The sequence below is a fragment of the Pseudophryne corroboree genome, chromosome 5 (genome assembly GCF_028390025.1).
Source record: "Pseudophryne corroboree isolate aPseCor3 chromosome 5, aPseCor3.hap2, whole genome shotgun sequence".
NCBI classification, from domain to species: domain Eukaryota; kingdom Metazoa; phylum Chordata; class Amphibia; order Anura; family Myobatrachidae; genus Pseudophryne; species Pseudophryne corroboree.
Window position 1 is genome coordinate 162,849,927 of NC_086448.1, and position 22,526 is coordinate 162,872,452.

Genomic DNA, 22,526 nt, shown 5'->3' on the forward strand with positions numbered 1-22,526 from the left:
AGTGGGGCCATCACCCAGAGATGTTTTGGTGCGTGACACGTCGGTTGGGAACTTCACAAATCAACATGTAAAAGTGCAGCGGCAGACGCCCCATGCGACCGCACGGCTAGCCCACCGCTAGAAAAGGCACTGCTAGTATGCATTCTCAGACATACCTCTGTAAAATTACTTATTGGGAATACAGTAATTTACTGCTATTTCGCCTATGACCACAAGATGGACCCCCACACATAGACATGCAGTACTCCATCTTTACTTTCACTTTATAGCTGGAAGTTTATTAAAAAAAGATTAGGTTAAACAATTTTATAGTGACTAGCACTTTGAGAATGTTGAGCAAATATTTATACATTTATTCATTTGTTCATTAATTTATCAAATTGGATATGGAATTATTAGATCTATAATTATAGATCTAATAATTCCATATTAAATGTAATATATATTCAAATTAATTATTCTTAAAAACCTGTTTTCATACATAATGTCACATGGTTTATGTGGCCAGTTATTCTGGTACATACATTGGATGTCAGCTGGTGGGGTGTTTGAATTAATTAGGATTGATTGGAAATTAATGTGATTTTAAGTCAGGGTTTTTTTTTTTCTTCTTCCAGTTTCTCAGAAATGCTCTTAGGTAGGTAGCAGCTACCACAGCACACTGAACATATTAAATGATGGGTCAATGGCACAGTCAATTGTCATTAATTATGAAATGGGAGGCCTACTTTGAAATTACAGTAGTTCTATTAACAAGCGGTAGCTCAGCTGAATGTTCTGCACATCATTTTTAAGGGCAGAATTCAATTGTTTTTTTGCCGTGATAATTAATGGTCGCCCAATGTTGCAATTCAGTTGTTTTGGGCACTTTCTAATTATTGTGCTGATTATTGCCTTATTAGACCTGGCTTAGCCGCGTAAAGCAGCTAAACCCATCTAAACTGATGGCCGCAACACAAAGTGCAGTTTGGGCGGCCAAACGGGACACTTTTTGCTCCTTTCAGTTCATCACCTCAGGAGGCTTCGAGCTGTAATGCAGGCAACAATTGAATTGCTCCCATATAGGGAAAATTTGGTGCTTCAAGGTGGAGTGCAGCTACAACCTTTTAGCTCACCTGTAGGGCAAATAATATGAAATTGGAAAGGGTATAAGGTCTAGCGCAGACTCCTATCAGGGTAAATTTTAAAGTAATCTCAAATTTCTCCCGTCACCCAGAGTAATAGATGGTAATCTTCATAATCAAATGTCCGTAGTCTCAAAGTAGCCCACAGAAAATCAAATGTCGCACAAACAGGAAGTTCCTGTTTAATTTGGAAATCATGTGGTAGTTTCATGAACAACTTCCGGTAAGATTAACACCATGATAAGATATTATTCTTTTTATGGTTGACCTACTTATATATACATCTAACAGCCAACCATTCCGGCACACATGGGATATGAGAAGAATAACTATGCGTTCCGGGAATGCCCGTGAAACGCACTACTGGAAGTACGCTAATTGCACTTCCGGCAGAAACACGTAGCTGTTCCTATACATTGTGCGCTCAAGGATTAACCGTGGAACGCAGTACCCGAAGTGCTACGTACACACTTCCGGAGGAACCACTGTTATGCACCAACATGCCAGGGGACATTTTTAAAAATTACACTGAGTCGTAGCAATACACTTCCGGGATGAAACCGGAAGTTGTTTCTTTATCAGTCTGTTTAAATGAATTTGATAAGAAAACGAACATTTGTTTTTAGAAATGTTTTATTGTTAAACTATGTATATTTAAATTAGAATTTCTCTAACGTCCTAGTGGATGCTGGGGACTCCGTAAGGACCATGGGGAATAGACTGGCTCCGCAGGAGACATGGGCACTTTAAGAAAGAATTTAGATTCTGGTGTGCTCTGGCTCCTCCCTCTATGTCCCTCCTCCAGGCCTCAGTTTGAATCTGTGCCCGGACTAGCTGGGTGCTGTTTAGTGAGCTCTCCTGAGCTTGCTGTAAGAAAGTATTTTGTTAGGTTTTTTATTTTCAGGGAGCTCTGCTGGCAACAGACTCCCTGCATCGTGGGACAGAGGGGAGAGAAGCTGCCCTACTCTCTGAAGCTAGGTCCTGCTTCTTAGGCTACTGGACACCATTAGCTCCAGAGGGATCGTACACAGGATCTCACCCTCGTCGTCCGATCCCAGAGCCGCGCCGCCGTCCCCCTCGCAGAGCCGGAAGACAGAAGCCAGGTGAGTATGAGAAGCAAGAAGACTTCGAAATCGGCGGCAGAAGACTCCGTTCTTCACATGAGGTAACGCACAGCATTGCAGCTGTGCGCCATTGCTCCAAACACACCTCACATACTCCGGTCACTGTAAGGGCGCAGGGGGGGGGGGGGCGCCCTGGGCAGCATATGGACCTCTATTGGCAAAAGTACTCATATATACAGTTGGGCACTGTATATATGTATGAGCCCCCGCCAAAAAGATATGTATTTTAGCGGGACAGAAGCCCGCAGTCGAGGGGGCGGGGCTTCTCCTTCAGCCCTCACCAGCGCCATTTCTCTAACGTCCTAGTGGATGCTGGGGACTCCGTCAGGACCATGGGGAATAGCGGCTCCGCAGGAGACAGGGCACAAAAGCAAGCTTTTAGGATCACATGGTGTGTACTGGCTCCTCCCCCTATGACCCTCCTCCAAGCCTCAGTTAGGTTTTTGTGCCCGGCCGAGAAGGGTGCAATCTAGGTGGCTCTCTTAAAGAGTTACTTAGAAAAAGTTTTTAGGTTCTTTATTTTCAGTGAGTCCTGCTGGCAACAGGCTCACTGCATCGAGGGACTTAGGGGAGAGATTTTCAACTCACCTGCGTGCAGGATGGATTGGATTCTTAGGCTACTGGACATAGCTCCAGAGGGAGTCGGAACACAGGGCTCGCCCTGGGGTTCGTCCCGGAGCCGCGCCGCCGACCCCCCTTGCAGACGCTGAAGATGAAGAGGTCCGGAACCAGGCGGCAGAAGACTCTCAGTCTTCATCAGGTAGCGCACAGCACTGCAGCTGTGCGCCATTGTTGTCAGCACACTTCACACAGCGGTCACGGAGGGTGCAGGGCGCTGGGGGGGGGCGCCCTGGGCAGCAATGTATAATACCTGTATGGCGAAAAATACATCACATATAGCCCTTGAGGCTATATGGATGTATTTAACCCCTGCCAGATATCTAAAACTCCGGAGAAGAAGCCCGCCGAAAAGGGGGCGGGGCCTATTCTCCTCAGCACACAGCGCCATTTTCCCTCACAGAAAGGCTGGTGGGAAGGCTCCCATGCTCTCCCCTGCACTGCACTACAGAAACAGGGTTAAAACAGAGAGGGGGGGCACTGATTTGGCGATATGTATATATATTAAAATGCTATTAGGGAGGAACACTTATATAAAGGTTGTCCCTGGATAATTATAGCGTTTTGGTGTGTGCTGGCAAACTCTCCCTCTGTCTCCCCAAAGGGCTAGTGGGTCCTGTCCTCTATCAGAGCATTCCCTATGTGTGTGCTGTATGTCGGTACGTGTGTGTCGACATGTATGAGGAAAATATTGGTGAGGAGGCGGAGCAAATTGCCTGTAATGGTGATGTCACTCTCTAGGGAGTCGACACCGGAATGGATGGCTTATTTATGGAAATTACGTGACAATGTCAACACGCTGCAAGCCGGTTGACGACATGAGAGGGCCGGCGAACAAATTAGTATCTGTCCAGGCGTCTCAAACACCGTCAGGGGCTGTAAAATGCCCATTTACCTCAGTCGGTCGACACAGACCCAGACACGGACACTGATTTCAGTGTCGACGGTGAAGAAACAAACGTATTTTCTTTTAGGGCCACACGTTAAGGGCAATGAAGGAGGTGTTACATATTTCTGATACTCCAAGTACCACAAAAAAGGGTATTATGTGTGAGGTGAAAAAACTACCTGTAGTTTTTCCTGAATCAGATAAATTAAATGAAGTGTGTGATGATGCGTGGGTTTCCCCCGATAGAAAATTATTGGCGGTATACCCTTTCCCGCCAGAAGTTAAGGCGCGGTGGGAAACACCCCTCAGGGTGGATAAGGCGCTCACACGCTTATCAGAACAAGTGGCGGTACCATCTACGGATAGGGCCGTACTTAAGGAGCCAGCTGATAGGAGGCTGAAAAATATCCTAAAAAGTATACACACACATGCTGGTGTTATACTGCGACCAGCGATCGCCTCAGCCTGGATGTGCAGAGCTGAGGTGGCTTGGTCGGATTCCCTGACTAAAAATATTGATACCTTTGACAGGGACAGTATTTTATTGACTATAGAGCATTTAAAGGATGCATTTCTATATATGCGAGATGCGCAGAGGGATATTTGCACTCTGGCATCAAGAGTAAATGCGATGTCCATATCTGCAAGAAGATGTTTATGGACACGACAGTGGTCAGGTGATGCAGATTCCAAACGGCACAAAGATGTATTGCCGTATAAAGGGGAGGAGTTATTTGGGGTTGGTCCATGGGACCTGGTGGCCAGGGCAACTGCTGGAAAATCCACCGTTTTTTACCCTAAGTCACATCTCTGCAGAAAAAGAAACCGTCTTTTCAGCCTCAGTCCTTTCGTCCCTATAAGAGTCATATCTGCCCAGGGATAGAGGAAAGGGAAGAAGACTGCAGCAGGCAGCCCATTCCCAGGAACAGAAGCCCTCCACCGCTTCTACCAAGTTCTCAGCATGACGCTGGGACCGTACAGGACCCCTGGATCCTACAAGTAGTATCCAAGGGGTACAGATTGGAATGTCGAGAGGTTTCCCCCCTCGCAGGTTCCTGTAGTCTGCTGTACCAATGTCTCCCTCCGACAGGGAGGCAGTATTGAAAACAATTCACAAGCTGTATTCCCAGCAGGTGATAATAAATTTACCCCTCCGACAACAAGGAAAGGGGTATTACTCCACACTATATGGTGGTACTGAAGGCTAGGTGAGACCTATTCTAAATCTGAAAAATTTGAACACTTACAAGGGTTCAAATCCAGATGGAGTCACTCAGAGCAGTGATAGCAAAGAACAAGGGGACTATATGGTGTCCCGGGACATCAGGGATGCTTACCTCCATGTCCCAAAATTTGCCTTTTCTCACCAAGGGTACCTCAGGTTCGTGGTACAGAACTGTCACTATCAGTTTCAAGACGATGCCGTTGGATTGTCCAAGGCACCCCGGGTCCTTACCAAGGTAATGACCGAAAGGAGGATTCGTCTTCAAAGAAAATGGACGACCTCCTGATAAGAATAAGGTCCAGAGAACAGTTGGAGGTCGGAGTAGCACTATCTCAAGTAGTTCTACGACAGCACGGGTGGATTCTAAATATTCCAAAACCGCAGTTGTTCCGACGACACGTCTGCTGGTCCTAGGGATGATTCTGGACACAGTCCAGGAAAAGGTGTTTCTCCCAGAGGAGAAAGCCAGGGAGTTATCCGAGCTAATCGGGATCCTCCTAAAACCAGGAAAAGTGTCAGTGCATCATTGCACAAGAGTCCTGGTAAAAATGGTGGCTTATTACGAAGCGCTTCCATTCGGCAGATTTCACGCAAGAACTCTTCAGTGGGATCTGCTGGACAAATGGTCCGGATCGCATCTTCAGATGCATCAGCGGATAACCCTATATCCAAGGACAAGGGTGTCTCTCCTGTGGTGATTACAGAGTGCTCATCTTCTAGAAGGCCGCAGATTCTGCATTCAGGATTGGATGCTCGTGACCACGGAGGCCAGCCTGAGAGGCTGGGGAGCAGTCACACAAGGAGTGTGATCAAGTCTGGAGAATTCTCTCCACATAAATATACTGGAGCTAAGAGCAAATTTATAATGATCTAAGCTTAGCAAGACCTCTGCTTCAAGGTCAGCCGGTATTGATCCAGTGGGATAACATCACGGCAGTCGCCCACGTAAACAGAAAGGGCGGCACAAGAAGCAGGACGGCAGTGGCAAAACTGCAAGGATTTTTCGCTAGGCGGAAAATCATGTGATAGCACTGTCAGCAGTGTTCATTCCGGGAGTGGACGACTGGGAAGCAGACTTCCTCAGCAGGCACGACCTCCACCCGGGAGAGTGGGAACTTCATCGGGAAGTTTTCCGCATGATTGTGAACCGTTGGGAAAGACCAAAGGTGGACATGATGGCGTCCCGCCCGAAAAAAAAAAAAAAATGGGACAGGTATTGCGCCAGGTCACGAGACCTTCAGGCGATAGCTGTGGACGTCCTGGTAACACCGTGGGTGTAACAGTCGGTGTATGTGTTTGCTTCTCATAACCAAGGTATTGAGAATTATAAGACATAGAGGAGTAAGAACTATACTCGTGGCTCCGGATTGGCCAAGAGAGACTTGGTAACCGGAACTTCAAGAGATGCTCACAGAGGACTAATGGCCTCGGGAGCTAAGAAGGGATTTGCTTTCAGCAAGTACCATGTCTGTTCCAAGAGGAACCGTGGCATCGGCCTTTAAGAAAGGACCTGCTCCAGCAGGGACCTTGTCTGTTCCAAGACTTACCGCGACTGCGTTTGACGGCATGGCGGTTTGAACGCCGGATCCTAAGGGAAAAGGCATTCCGGAAGAGGTCATACCTACCCTGGTCAAAGCCAGGAAGGAGGTGACCGCACAACGTTATCACCACATGTGGTAAAAATATGTTGCGTGGGTGAGGCCAGGAGGGCCCCACGAAAAAATTTCAACTAGGTCGATTTCTGCACTTCCTGCAAACAGGAGTGTCTATGAGCCTCAAATTGGGGTCCATTAAGGTTCAAGTTTCGGCCCTATAGATTTTCTTCCAGAAAGAATTGGCTTCAGTTCCTGAAGTCCAGACGTTTGTCAAGGGAGTATTGCATATACAGCCCTTGTGTGCCTCCAGTGGCACCGTGGGATCTCAACGTAGTGTTGGGATTCCTCAAATCATATTGGTTTGAACCACTCAAATCTGTGGATTTGAAATATCTCACATGGAAAGTGACCATGCTGTTGGCCCTGGCCTCGGCCAGGCGATTGTCAAAATTGGCGGCTTTGTCTTACAAAAGCCCATATTTGATTTTCCATTCGGACAGGGCAGAACTGCGGACTCGTCCCCAGTTTCTTCCTAAGGTGGTGTCAGCGTTTCACCTGAAACAACCTATTGTGGTGCCTGCGGCTACTAGGGACTTGGAGGACTCCAAGTTGCTAGACGTTGTCAGGGCCCTGAAAATATATATATATATATATATAATTCCAGGACGGCTGGAGTCAGAAAGTCTGACTTGCTGTTTATATTGTAGGCACCCAAAAAGCTGGGTGCTCCTGCTTCTAAGCAGACTATTGCTCGTTGGATTTGTAGTACAATTCAGCTTGCACATTCTGTGGCAGGCCTGCCACAGCCAAAATCTGTAAATGCCCATTCCACAAGGAAGGTGGGCTCATCTTGGGCGGCTGCCCGAGGGGTCTCGGCTTTACAACTTTGCCGAGCAGCTACTTGGTCAGGGGCAAACACGTTTGCTAAATTCTACAAATTTGATACTCTGGCTAAGGAGGACCTGGAGTTCTCTCATTCGGTGCTGCAGAGTCATCCGCACTCTCCCGCCCGTTTGGGAGCTTTGGTATAATCCCCATGGTCCTTTCAGGAACCCCAGCATCCACTAGGACGATAGAGAAAATAAGATTTTACTTACCGATAAATCTATTTCTCGGAGTCCGTAGTGGATGCTGGGCGCCCATCCCAAGTGCGGATTATCTGCATAAATTGTACATAGTTATTGTTAACTAATTCGGGTTATTGTTGAAGGAAGCCATCTTTCAGAGGCTCCGCTGTTATCATACTGTTAACTGGGTTTAGATCACAGGTTGTACGGTGTGATTGGTGTGGCTGGTATGAGTCTTACCCGGGATTCAAAATCCTCCCTTATTGTGTACGCTCGTCCGGGCACAGTACCTAACTGGAGTCTGGAGGAGGGTCATAGGGGGAGGAGCCAGTGCACACCACCTGATCTGAAAAAGCTTTACTTTTTGTGCCCTGTCTCCTGCGGAGCCGCTATTCCCCATAGGAATAAACTAAATAAATAAATAAATAAACTAGGAGAAAAGGATTTTACCGGTAGGTACTAAAATCCTATTTTCTCTTACGTCCTAGAGGATGCTGGGGACTCCAAAAGGACCATGGGGTTCATACCAAAGCTCCAGACCGGGCGGGAGAGTGCGGACGACTCTGCAGCACCGACTGAGCAAACGCAACGTCCTCATCAGCCAGGGTATCAAACTTATAGAACTTAGCAAAAGTGTATGACCCCGACCAAGTAGCTGCTCGGCAAAGCTGTAAAGCCGAGACGCCTCGGGCAGCCGCCCAAGATGAGCCCACTTTCCTGGTAGAATGCGCTTTTACTGACTTCGGCACTGGTAGCCCGGCCGAAGAATGAGCCTGCTGAATCGTACTACAAATCCAGCGTGCAATAGTCTGTTTTGAAGCAGGATGACCAATCTTGTTGGAAGCATACAGGACAAACAGCGCCTCAGTTTTCCTGGTAACAGCCGTTCTGGTGATGTAGATCTTCAAAGCTCTCGCAACATCCAGAGACTTTGGAACCGCCACAGCATCCGTAGCCACCGGCACCACAATAGGTTGGTTAATGTGAAGTGAAGAAACCACCTTCGGCAGAAGTTGTTGACGAGTCCTCAATTCCGCCCTATCCGAATGAAAAATCAAGTACGGGCTCTTATGAGATAAGGCCGCCAACTCTGACATTCGCCTGGCAGACGCCAGCGCCAACAGCATGACTACCTTCCAAGTGAGAAATTTCAACTCAACCTTACGCAAAGGTTCAAACCAGGAAGACATGAGAAACTGTAAGATTACATCAAGATCCCATGGAGCTACAGGAGGCCCAAACGGAGGATTGATATGCATTACTACTTTCACAAAAGTCTGCACCTCTGGGAGGACAGCTAATTCTTTTTGAAAGAAAATAGACAAAGCCGAAATCTGTACCTTGATGGAGCCTAATTTCAGGCCTGCATCTACCCCTGCCTGCAAAAAGTGGAGAAAGCGACCCAAGTGAAAATCTTCCGCAGGAGCCATTTTAGACTCACACCAGGAAACATACTTTCTCCAAATACGGTGATAATGTTTCGCCGTAACCTCCTTCCTAGCCTTAATGAGAGTGGGAATGACCTCCCCGGGAATACCCTTACGAGCTAAGATCTGGCGCTCAACTTCCATGCCGTCAAACGCAGCCGCGGTAAGTCTGGAAACACGCATGGACCCTGCAACAACAGGTCCTCTCTTAGAGGAAGTGGCCAAGGATCTTCCACCAGTAATTCCTGAAGATCCCGGTACCAGGCCCTTCTTGGCCAATCTGGAACGGCGAGAATCGCCTGAACCCTTGCTCGTCGAATGATCCCCAGTACCTTTGGAATGAGAGGAAGTGGAGGGAACACATACACCGACTGGAACACCCACGGAGACACCAGGGCGTCCACTGCACTGGCTTGAGGGTCCCTTGACCTGGAACAATACCTCGGGAGCTTCTTGTTGAGACGAGATGCCATCATGTCGATCAACGGAATTCCCCAACGCTTCTTCACCTCTGCAAATACCTCTTGGTGAAGAGCCCACTCTCCCGGATGGAGATCGTGTCTGCTGAGGAAATCTGCTTCCCAGTTGTCCACTCCCGGTAGGAAGACTGCTGACAGGGCGCTCACGTGTTGTTCCGCCCAGCGAAGGATTCTTGTGGCCTCCGCCATTGCCGCTCTGCTCCTTGTTCCGCCTTGACGGTTTATATTTGCCACCGCTGTGATGTTGTCTGACTGTACCAGGACAGGTCGACCCTGAAGAAGGCTTCTTGCTTGTAGCAGGCTGTTGTAAATGGCTCTTAACTCGAGAACATTTATGTGGAGACAAGCTTCCTGGAGCAACCATTTTCCCTGGAAGTTTCTTCCTTGGGTGACTGCGCCCCAGCCCCGGAGACTTGCATCTGTTGTCAGAAGAACCCAATCTTGGATACCGAACCGGTGTCCCTCTAGGAGGTGAGAACCTTGTAGCCACCACAGGAGAGAAATTCTGGCTCTGGGAGATAGACTTATCTTCCGGTGCATGTGCAGGTGAGACCCGGACCATTTGCTCAGCAAGTCCCACTGAAACACCCGGGCATGAAACCTGCCAAACGGAATGGCTTCGTACGCCGCAACCATTTTCCCCAGAACCCGAGTACAGTGATGGATTGACACACTCGTCGGCCTCAGAAGTTCCCTGACCATCGTCTGCAGTTCCAGAGCTTTTTCTTCTGGAAGAAATACTCTCCGTAATTCCGTGTCCAGAATCATGCCCAGAAAAGGCAGCTGAGTGGTCGGAATCAACTGAGATTTTGGCAAATTTAGCACCCAACCGTGCTGTCGCAGAACCGACCGACAAATTTACACTTCTCAGCAACCGTTCCTTGGACCTCGCCTTTATCAGGAGATCGTCCAAGTATGGGATAATTGTAACCCCTTGCTTGCGCAGAAGAACAATCATTTCTGCCATGACCTTGGTGAAAATCCTCGGGGCGGTGGAAAGCCCAAACGGCAGCGTCTGAAATTGGTAATGAGAATCCTGTATCGCAAACCTGAGTAAGGCCTGATGCGAAGGATACATCGGGACGTGCAAGTAGGCATCCTTTATGTCGACTGACGCCATAAAATCCCCCCCCTTCCAGGCTGGCAATCACAGCTCGAAGAGATTCCATCTTGAACTTGAACACTTTCAAGTATGGATTGAGGGATTTTAGATTCAGAATCGGTCTGACCGAACCGTCCGGTTTCGGGACAACAAAGCGGCTCGAGTAGAACCCCTCCCCCCGTTGGGACGGGAGAACGGGAACAATGACCCTCTGATGACACAATTTTTGTATCGCTGCCAGCACCACCTCCCTGTCCGGAAGAGACACTGGTAAGGCCGAAATTAAAAAACGGTGAGGGGGCACCTCCCGAAACTCCAGGCTTCTCTCCCCTCACTCCCACGCTGCAAAGAGCCCATAGCCAGCAGGTCTCCCTGAAAATAAAAAAACCTAACAAAAGTATTTTCTAGAGAAACTCAGGAGAGCTCCCCTAGTTGAGTGTCTAGTCAGTCCTGGGCACAAAGTCTAATTGAGGTCTGGAGGAGGGGCATAGAGGGAGGAGCCAGTTCACACCCAGTTTAAGTCTTTTCAGTGTGCCCAAGCTCCTGCGGATTCCGTCTATACCCCATGGTCCTTTTGGAGTCCCCAGCATCCTCTAGGACGTAAGAGAAATAGGCTTGCTTAATGCATGCACCACTGCTATGGCAGTGTCAGCACGCAGACGCTTATGGCTACGCCAGTGGACTGCCAACGCGAACTCCAGGAAAGGCGTCGAAGGCCTACCCTTCACAGGAGAGGCCTTATTTGGAGATGAACTAGACAAATGCATCTCCAAAGCTACTGCGGGTAAGTCCACGTATCTTTCTTCTGCAGCTACCCCAGCTTACTCAGGACCTAACCTACAGTCCTTTCAGACTGCCAAGTTCAAGGGCAAGCCAGAGGTTCTTCTACAGCCACCAGAGATGCTAGAGGTAAACCACGAAAACCAGCAACTGCAGGTTCACAGGAACAAAGCTCAAGTTCTGCTTCCTCAAAGCCTTCAGCATGACGGTGGACCGTGATGCTTGGAAGACCGGCAGGTGGGAGCCCGACTAAAATTTTTCAGTCACATCTGGACAACATCATGCCAGGCTCCCTGGGTCATAGATCTTATTTTCCAGGGCTACAGACTGGAGTTTCAGGAGCTCCCACCTCACAGATTCTTCAAATCCGGCTTACAAGTTTCACAGGAAGTAAGTGTAACCTTACAGGATGCCATTCAAAAACTGGTACAGACTCAGGTCATTGTTCCAGTTCCACCTCACCTGCAAAACAGGGGATATTATTCCAACCTGTTTGTAGTACCGAAACCAGACAGTTCGGTAAAGGCCGATTTTGAACCTCAAGTCGTTGAACCCGTACTTAAGAGTGTTTAAATTCAAGATGGAATCTTTCCGAGCAGTGATCTCTAGTCTGGAGGAGGGGGATTTTATGGTGTCGGTCGACATAAAGGATGCCTACTTACACGTTCCCATATATCCTGCACATCAGGCATACCTGAGATTTGTTGTTAAGGATTGTCATTACTAATTTCAGACATTGCCGTTTGGTCTGTCCACGGCTCCGAGGATTTTCACCAAGGTTATGGCGGAAATTATGGTTCTCCTGCGCAAGCAGGGAATCACAATTATCCTGTACTTGGACGATCTCCTCATAAAGGCGAGATCCAAGGAGCAATTGCTGAAAAACGTTGCGCTCTCACTGATGATTCTGCAACAACATGGTTGGCTCCTAAACTTGCCAAAATCACAGTTGGTTCCGACGACACAGCTGTCGTTCCTGGGTATGATTCTGGATACAGAATTACAGAGTCTTTCTTCCTGTGGAAAAGGCTCTGGAAATACAGAACATGGTAAAACAGATTCTGAAACCGGCAAGATTGTTGTTTCTTCAATGCACTCGGTTGCTGGGGAAGATGGTGGCGGCCTACGAGGCCATTCAGTATGGCAGGTTCCATGCCAGGGTGTTTCAGTGGGACCTGTTGGACAAGTGGTCCGGGTCTCACCTGGACATGCACTGGAAAATAATCCTATCTTCCAGGACCAGGATCTTACTACTGTGGTAGCTGCACAGTTCTCACCTTCTGGAGGGACGCAGATTCGGAATTCAGGATCGGGTCCTGGTGATCACAGATGCAAGTCTCCGAGGCTGGGGAGCAGTCACACAGGGGAGAATGGAATATGGTCAAGCCAGGAAGCTTGTCTGCATATAAACATTCTGGAATTAAGGGCCATTTACAACGGCATTCTGCAAGCGGAACATCTTTGCGGTCTGCCCATCTTGATTCAGTCAGACAACATAACAGCAGTGGCGTACATAAACCACCAGGGCGTAACAAAGAGCAGAGCGGCGATGGCCGAGGCCTCGAAAGTTCTTCGCTGGGCGGAGAGACATGCAAGCGCTCTGTCAGCAGTCTTCATTCCAGGAGTGGACAACTGGGAAGCAGACTTCCTCAGCAGACACGATCTCCATCCGGGAGAGTGAGGTCTTCATCAAGAGGTCTTTGCTGAAGTGACAAGTCGTTGGGGAAATCCTCAAATAGACATGATGGCGTCTCGCCTCAACTAGAAACTTCAGAGATATGGACGCCCTAGTGACACTGTGGGTGTTTCCGTCGGTCTATGTGTTCCCTCCACTTCCACTCATTCCAAAGGTGATAAAGATTATCAGAAGAACAAGGGTTCAGGCGATACTCATTGTTCCAGACTGGCCAAAGAGGAGTTACTCATAGATCCCTGGCCTCTTCCTCTATGGGAGGATCTGTTACAACAAGGACCGTGCGTGTATCAAGACTTACCGCGGCTGCGTTTGACGGCATGGCGGTTGAACGCCAGATCCTAGCCAGAAAGGGTATTCCCAGTGAAGTCATTCCCACACTTCTTCAGGCTAGAAAAGAAGTAACGGCAAAGCATTTCCACCGTATTTGGAGGAAATATGTGTTTTGGTGTGAATCCAATAAGGCTCCTACGGAAGAATTTCAGCTGGGGCGTCTGCTCCATTTTTTGCAAGCAGGTGTGCATGCGCGCCTAAAGTTAGGCTCTATTAAAGTACAAATTTCGGCCTTATCAATTTTCTTTCAGAAAGAATTGGCCTCCCTTCCAGAAGTTCAGATTTCGTGAAAGGCGTGCTGCACATCCAACCTCCATTTGTGCCTCCTGTGGCACCGTGGGATCTTAATGTGGTGTTGCAGTTCCTGTAATCTCATTGGTTTGAACCTTTACGTAAGGTTGAGTTAAAATTCCTTACTTGAAAAGTGGTTATGTTGTTGGCCTTGGCATCCGCAAGGCGGGTGTCTGAGTTGGCGGCTTTGTCTCACAAAAGCCCCTATTTAATCTTCCATGCTGATAGAGCGGAGTTGAGAACTCATCAGCAATTTCTGCCAAAAGTGGTTTCATCATTTCACGTAAACCAGCCTATTGTGGTGCCAGTGGCTACTGACGCCTTGGCGGAATCGAAGTCTCTCGATGTGGTTAGAGCTTTGAAAATCTATGTCGCCAGAACGGCACAGATTAGGAAAACAGAGGCTCTGTTTGTCCTGTGGGCTCCCAACAAGATTTGGGCTCCTGCTTCCAAGCAGACTATTGCGCGTTGGATCTGTAATACGATTCAGCAGGCTCATTCTACGGCAGGATTGCCGTTACTGAAATCGGTGAAAGCCCATTCTACCAGAAAGGTGGGCTCTTCCTGGTCGGCTGCCCGAGGGGTCACGGCATTACAGCTTTGCCGAGCTGCTACTTGGTTGGGTTCAAACAGCTTTGCGAAGTTTTACAAGTTTGATACCCTGGCTGAGGAGGACCTCTTGTTTGGTCAATCGGTGCTGCAGAGTCATCCGCACTCTCCCGCCCATTTCTAGAGCTTTGGTATAAACCCCATGGTTTTTGAAGCATCCCCAGCATCCTCTAGGACGTATGAGAAAATAGAATTTTAATACCTACCGGTAAATCCTTTTCTCTTAGTCCGTAGAGGATTCTGGGTGCCCGTCCCAGTGCGGACTGTATCTGCAGTTTGGTTTTGGTTACACTCATGTTGAGTTAAGTACAGTCAGTCTGTGGCTGATGTTGGTCATGCCGTTGCATGCGTTGTTGTTGAATGCCATGTTGTACGGTGTGTTTGAGGTGTGAGCTGGTATGTATCTCACCTTAGTTTAAAATAATTAAATAAATCATTTTCCTCGAAATGTCCGTCTCCCTGGGCACAGTTCCTATAACTGGGGTCTGGAGAAGGGGCATAGAGGGAGGAGCCAGTCCACACCCCTTTTAAAGTCTTAAAGTGCCCATGTCTCCTGCGGATCCTGTCTATACCCCATGGTTCTTGAAGCATCCCCAGCATCCTCTACGGACTAAGAGAAAAGGATTTACCGGTAGGTATTAAAATCCTATTTTTTTTTTTTATCGCATCATTTTGGCTCCGCATCCTCCCCATACACATATACAGAAAGCCCCCTGCTTTTCATTTCTGATTACCTGGTTGTATTTTTCTCCATGTCATGAATTGTGACATACCCTAATGTGTTTCAGCTGAGCTCCATCTGATTATAAATCTCATGCACACATTATTTATTAGTCCTGTCAACCCTGGGACAAGTGGGTTCTCATTGCAACCACTGAAACCTGATATCTGAGCCACTAAACGTTCTTTTTGGTAAGAGTGAATGCTTTGCAGATGTTTACTGGCTTCCTCTTGTGGCTGCTCTGTGGGATGGCCTCTTACGGTTTATGAATGACAGTGAAGCTATTTGTTTTGTTAAGTTGTGATGGGATGACTGTGGGCACAATGATGGCACGTTGCCTGGGGCACCGTTTTTAAAAAAACCTCTATAAAGTTTGCAGGCTGCTATTGGTTGGATAGGCAGCTGCATAGTTGATAGTTTGTTTTGTTTTTTTTTTTGTTATTTTTATGTTCATTTTTACTAAAGTATGACTTTGCACGCGCGATACTAAAAAAAATATGTATTATAAATTACCCCTGATTTTGCCATTTTCTCACTGACTTTTCCTTGCAGCTCATGAAACTGTGGGGTTCACTACACCATTGGAGATTCACGCACGGGGTTATCCCCGCTGATTGAATAAGTTTGGCTGAGGCTAATTGAATATGCACAAATATGTTGTCACTGTTTCTTGTGACTTGGTAGCTGCATTCTCATGGACAGTGTTTCCGGATAGAAAATACTGCCCCTATTCTGGGAAGAGCAAGGTCCATTAAAAGAAAAGAAAAAAAAAAAAATTCCTTTCTCTTTTTTTTTTTTAAAATAAGATTTATATCATTAGTATACAGTATGTTCTACATAATTTTTTCAGAAATTAGTGTTTATAATGTAACTTGAAATCTTGTAGATACAATGACATAGATATCAAGCAGAATGCATTCCCATAACCCAGTGAGAAATAGTGAGTTTTGTAAGTAAATGATGAAAGCGCAGTTTAATTATCAAATGGGATATATTAACGCCCACTAATAAATAAACAAAATCACTGGTATTTTTGGCATGCTATTTAACTAGTGTTCAGAGGCAGATTTGGCTCATATATTGAAGAAGACAAGTAGATTATACAGTACTTGTTATTCCTTGAAGGTTTACTATTGAAAACAGACTTGTAGGTTCCTGGCAGCATAAACAGGATCTGTTCCTAATTTTGATGACGATGAAATAGTGCATTTGTCCAAAGGTTTACAAACATAAAAATTCATTATGGATTCCATGTGGTACAAAATCTGCATAATTAAGTTCCATTGAAATCAATAGATTTCAGGGAAGTATTGGTACCAGCAAATCGGAATGATTGAGTCCTGAATAAAGATGGTATTTTCCTTCAAGGTACTGGCAGATCCAAGAAGGGTAGTGTCCCATTTATCATGGAGAAGGCTCAGTATATGCTATAAAATGCATTTTCACAGAGCAAAGCAAAACCCAAATAAGATGGAATAAAACTTCGTAATTAGTATATTGATATAGTGCTGTATTAGCAAAGACTGACACAAAAGCAGAAATACTGCAGTAATGTAATATAAAATAATAGTACTGTTACTTCTGTTTAATCCTTACTCACTAAATACAATAGCTCACTTGGTCTAAGTAGCTCAATGGATTTTTCCCAGATGACTGATTCAGTTTCATTCTTACATTAGAAAGGAGGGTAGCGGGACTTAGTGTATAAATTAATTCGGATGGAACAATAGAAATTAATTGTGAAAAATGTAATATAAAACAATAAAAAGCATCATTGGCATTCACAGTGAGTAAATAAACAGATGATATATACACCATGGATTGGAAACAATATTCAGAGATTACTGTTTATTGAATACGGAGGGGTGCCACCTATATGAAAGGGCTCCAAAGTTCTTTTAAAAAGCTGATAGTTTTATCTTAAGTCAGCGAGTCCATAAAGGAATATATTTACCAGTGTCCACCTTCAGAGGATAGGTCTCCTTAGATGCAGGAAATCCTCAAGAAGTGTTACGGTCGGGTTGTGCTACTGGCTCTTTGGTTAGCTAATAATAGCTGGTCCGCTGTTTGGAAATATGGAAGCCTGTGGTGAAGGGTGGCTAGTCTGGAAACTCCAATGACTGAAAGTCCAATCCTGGGGTGTAACTTTTTCTTTTTATTGTTCTATATAAAAACTTTCACAATCTTATTAATTTCTATTGTTCCATCCCAATTAAGCACCGCCACCCTCCTTTCTGCTCTGTTTACTATTGTGGGTATGACAACCCTTATATATGGTGGCTGCTTAACAAAGCAATCCATGGTAAGCACCAAGGCTTACTTGTGATCTCAACTTCTGCTAAAAGTTTAATAGAACACTTTGTAATTCTTGAGAAAAACTGTGGGCTAAACCTTACTTTTAGTATGAATCCGTGTTTTGTGCATACAAGTTTTTATTTGACTTTTTGTACAGTATGCTAAACAAAATGATTCTTGGTCTATTTAAGGCATTAGAAATGGCTAATAACATTTGTATTCTTGTTCTACACTAGTTGACATACAAAGAACATAGAAGAATAGAGATGTATCAGACCTTCTAAAGAGGACAGAGCGAGAAGTTGACTATAGCAACCAATCAGATTCTACTGTAGCGATCATTTTATAGAGTGTGCTAGGTAAATGATACTTAGAATCTGGTTGCTATGGGCAATTTATGCACTTTTTAGAAGGTTTGATACATCTCCCCCTAGAGTCATGTTTCTACTTCCTGATTTCATGACGTGATGATAAACATAAAGGATACCTGTCTCTGTTCTATCACTAGACAAAACTCTGCAAGAACAAGGCATTAGCCATAATGTCAAGGTTTTAGTCCTGGAACTCAGTTACACAGATGAAGAAGCCAGGAAGCGGGTCCACAATGAGGAGAAGGAGAGAGAAGAGGAGGAACAGAAGGATGAGAGTGTGAAAAAGAAGATGATGCGTACGAGAAAGGGGCTGGAGATCCTTGCAGAGAGGGGTACTGTATTTACAGCTTTCATTATACTTGGGCTTAAAGCTAAAGCTGACATACATGGTCAGATACAATGCCTGTCTGACCATCTGACAACCTGTAACCCAACATATATTGTGGGCATACACTGTGAGGTATCTCATAGTGTACCAAGAAAGGGTTCAGTATACAGTATCTCACAGTGTATGACCACGATATCTGGGTTCCTCCCCTGGGAAGGAGGCATTTCCCCATTCCTCTCCAGTGAAGGAACAAAGCAACTTTACAATGCAGCTGATTTACAATTTCAGAATATCTCATTGGACAGACATGCTGGACTATTTGGTATGCTCAGGTTAGGACAATTTTGCATTTGAGCTTTTAGACTAACTGTAAAGTCTAAAGTACAGAACAAGTATGTAGGTAGAACCTGTACAATCCAGACCTATTACTATGGAACGTCTCTGAGGAAATGCTCTCATTTGGAATTAACCTTGCTCCAGGTTTTATGAAATTACATTCACACTGTAATATATTTATCACCACTGTGTAATCTTGTGTTTAACATGAACGGAGATAAACTACAAGGAGATAGAGCTGGAAGAGGTGGGGATTCAGAGTGGTCGGTGGGTGCAGCAGGTAGCAGGTACGTGTAGTAGTGTATGCACAGACACAGCAGCTGCCAGTCTGTCATCACTGCAACATATATGTATACATACTGCTCCCTGTGTGCTGGCAGCCAGGTTCCTAATTGTGTTGACAGTAGCTGATTAGCTGGTGGGTTATCACCTTGCACTTAGCACTGGTTTATCACTTCCTTATGCAGTCTCCAGGTTAATACATCTACCCCATTAAGTGATATATTGGTATCCTATATATAATAGCTAATAATATGGAATTTATTGGTAAATTAGCTTCTGGTGCGATCCTCTTTATTTCTCCTTCATCCACTAGGGGCCACTGGAGCGCAGTTACAATGGGGAAATAGTAGGCAGTAATTGGGAGCTGGCACTTTAAAATTCTAACACTGTGGCTAGCTCCTCACCTACTATGTCCCCCCTCCAAGCCAGTCTTTAATTTGTGCCCAAGGGAGCTGGTTCACTTGGGTCTTCTCTGAAGAATTTTTTTTTTTTTTTTTTTACTTACACTCACAGACTGGCAGCTCTGCCACTGCCAGTCTGTACCGCGGGAGGCTGCCGGCGGGGTCCCATCGCAGCTGCGTGCGGCTTGGGATGGGCCCCGGCTGAAGGAGACGCTGAGCTCTCTTGAACCGGCCGGACACCACTGCGTGCGGCGCGTGTCGGGGCCGTTCCGTCGGCTGAAGATACCGGCAGCACGGCAGCGGTGAGTATGCGTGGCCGGACACCGCTGCGTGCGGCGCGTGCGGCGCGTGTCGGGGCCGTTCCACCACGGACTGCAAGCAGTAAGTACAATTATTGATGTGGTGGCTGTTGGAATGTATTGCTTACTGCACCGCTCTCCCCGCTCTCGGTTATGGGGCTTTAGTAACGGGTAGCAGGGGTGGCTTAGGAGTTGGAATAGCACTGGCTACTCTATTGTCATTAATTTTTTATTTATTGTCCTCCGCCCGCACTCCCGCCCGCCCCCCTCCCTGCTCGGATTCCCGCTCAGCGCGGCTCACAGAGCCGCCATGGGGATCCTGCAGGAGGCGCAAAGCACGCAGATAGCAGGAAGCGTTATGAGACCTCTCCGATTGTGGATACTTCGGTGTCTCATTTGTCCAAGAAGACGGTGCTGCCAGTTCCGGGAGCGACTTCGCTTAAGGAGGTGTCGGATAGGAAGTTGGAATCCACCTTGAAGACTATTTACTTGGCGGTGGGGGTATTGCATCGCCCGGCGCAGGTAGGTTGTTGGGTCAACAAGGCGATCGAAGCTTGGGCGGAGCACTTGTCCTCTGGAATTCAGGACGAATTGCCGGCGGATCAATTGATACAGTTGGCAGAACACATCCGTGAATCAGCCCTTTATCTTTGCGAAGCTTCAAGGACATCTGTATTCTCGGAGCTAGAATTTCCGCTTTACCAATTGCGGCCAGCAGGGCTCTCTGGCTTCGGCAGTGGCAAGCGGATACGGAGTCCAAAAGGGCAGCAGAAGCGTTGCCATTTACGGGAGAGGTTCTGTTTGGTAAAGATCTGGATGCCTGGATCTCTCAGGCCACCGGTGGTATGTCGACTTATCTTCCTTCTGCTGCTCCAGCCGCTCGCAGGCCATATAGGGGTCCCTCCTTTCGATCCTTTCGTGCCCCTTCCAGGTTTCGAGGCCAGGGGAGGAGCTTCCGCATCCCGTGGCCATAGGGGTAGAGGCAGAGGTTCCACAGCCTCAACCCAGTCATAGGTTAAGTCCTCCACCACTACCACCGCATGACTGGCTTCCCTCCCACCTGGGAGATCACAGGGTGGGAGCTCATCTGTGGGATTTCAGGGAGGTCTGGGTACAGTCCTGTCCAGACACTTGGGTCAGGGATCTTATCACTTGTGGTTACAAGCTCGATTTTCAGGAACAACCGCCCCAGCGTTTTTTTTACCACGGGTTTACCAGTTTCCGACAACAGATGGGTTGCCTTACAGGCAGCGGTCCAGAAGCTTCTATCCGCAAAACTAGTGATCCCTGTTCCCTCTCATCATCGGAAACAGGGCTATTACTCAAGCCTGTTTCTTGTACCGAAGCCGGACGGCTCGGTCAGGCCAATCCTGAACTTGAATCTCAATCCGTATTTGAGAGTATTCAAGTTCAAGATGGAGTCCCTCCAGTCTGTTATTGCGGGGTTGGAGAAAAACTAGTTTCTGGCGTCCTTAGACATCAAGGATGTATACTTGCATATTCCCATTTGGCCTCCTCATCAGGCTTTTCTCCGGTTCGCGATACAGGACGCTCATTTCCAGTTCCAGGCCCTTCCGTTTGGTCTCTCTTCTGCTCCCAGATTGTTCACAAAGGTCATGGCGGTCATGATGGCCCTACTTCGGAAGCAGGGTGTGACGATTGTTCCCTGTCTGGACGATCTGCTAATAAAGGCAAGCTCGGCAGAACTGTTGCTTCAGAATATCCGGTTGACGCAGGACCTTCTGATTCGGCACGGGTGGATCCTGAATTTCCCGAAGTCTCACTTATGCCCCTCGCAACGGTTGCTGTTTCTGGGGATGATTCTCGTCACGGTCCGTCAGAGGGTTTTCCTCCTCAGGACAAGATCCTGTCTCTGCAGACACTGGTTAGGTCGGTTCTTCGACACCGTCGGGTGTCAGTGCATCTGTGCATTCGCCTTCTGGGAAAGATGGTAGCAGCGTTCAAAGCTCTTCTGTACGGTCGCTTCCACTCTCAACCTTTTCAGCTGTGTCTTCTACATCAGTGGTCAGGATCTCATCTGTTCCTTCATCAGCGGGTGACGCTATCTCCAAAGGCACGGTCGTCGCTTCTCTGGTGGCTCCAGTCGGCTCATCTGTTGGAAGGAAGGCGGTTCGGAGTATGGGATTGGACTCTCCTCACTACGGACGCCAGTCTGCGAGGCTGGGGGGCAGTGACCCTGGAACATCAGTTTCAGGGGCGCTGGTCAATCCACGAGTCTGCTCTCCCCATAAACATTCTCGAACTAAGGGCGGTGTACAAAGCCCTACTTCAGGCACATCACCTACTGCGCGGTCGAGTGGTCAGAGTTCAGTCCGACAACGCCACGACGGTGGCGTACATCAACCGTCAGGGCGGCACTCGCGGCGATGAGGGAGGTCACCAACATCCTTCTCTGGGCAGAGGAGTATGCTCTGTCCTTCTCTGCGATATTCATTCCAGGAGTGGACAATTGGGAAGCCGATTATCTCAGCCGTCAGGACATGCACTCGGGAGAGTGGTCACTCCATCCCCTTTTTTTTTTGGCAACTGGTCCGCCGGTGGGGAAAACCACAGATCGACCTCATGGCGTCCCTCCTGAACCATCAGTTGCCTCTTTATTACTCTCGGACGAGGGACCCGGCGGCGGCGGACGTGGATGCCCTCACGGCTCCTTGGAATTTCCGGTTCATTTACCTCTTTCCTCCTTTCCCGCTGTTGGCGCGGGTTCTGCAACGCATCGAGAGAAAACGCTCTGGTCCTCCTGGTGGCTCCGGATTGGCAGGGGCCAAGGCTCGGCTACTGACAACACCTGTTGTCAGTAGCCGAGCCTTGGCCCCTGCCACTGCGAGACGATCTACTACAACAGGATCCTTTTCTTTATCCAGACTTACGCAGGCTACGTTTGACGGCGTTGCTGTTGAGAAAGCCATCTTGAAAAGGAAGGGGATTCCTCGTACGGTTATACCTACTATGCTTCGGGCTAGAAAGTCACATCTTCTCACTACTACCGCATTTGGAAGGCTTATGTAGCCTGGTCTGAACGTCGAGAATTTTCTCCTTCCGTGTTTCGCTTAGCCCGCCTTCTCAGTTTTTTGCAGGCAGGTTTCTTGGCAGGCTTAAGACTGGGTTCACTAAAG

The 22,526-nt window shown here is 47.3% G+C and overlaps 1 protein-coding gene across 1 annotated transcript in view; it reads left to right on the forward strand.

Moving 5' to 3' along the window:
* NUB1 (negative regulator of ubiquitin like proteins 1) overlaps positions 1-22,526 on the forward strand; it is a 176,863-nt gene that overhangs the window by 46,865 nt on the left and 107,472 nt on the right. The window contains exon 6 of the mRNA XM_063921843.1: positions 17,881-18,075. Coding sequence (XP_063777913.1) covers positions 17,881-18,075 — 195 coding nt within the window. The remainder of the gene's footprint in view (positions 1-17,880; positions 18,076-22,526) is intronic.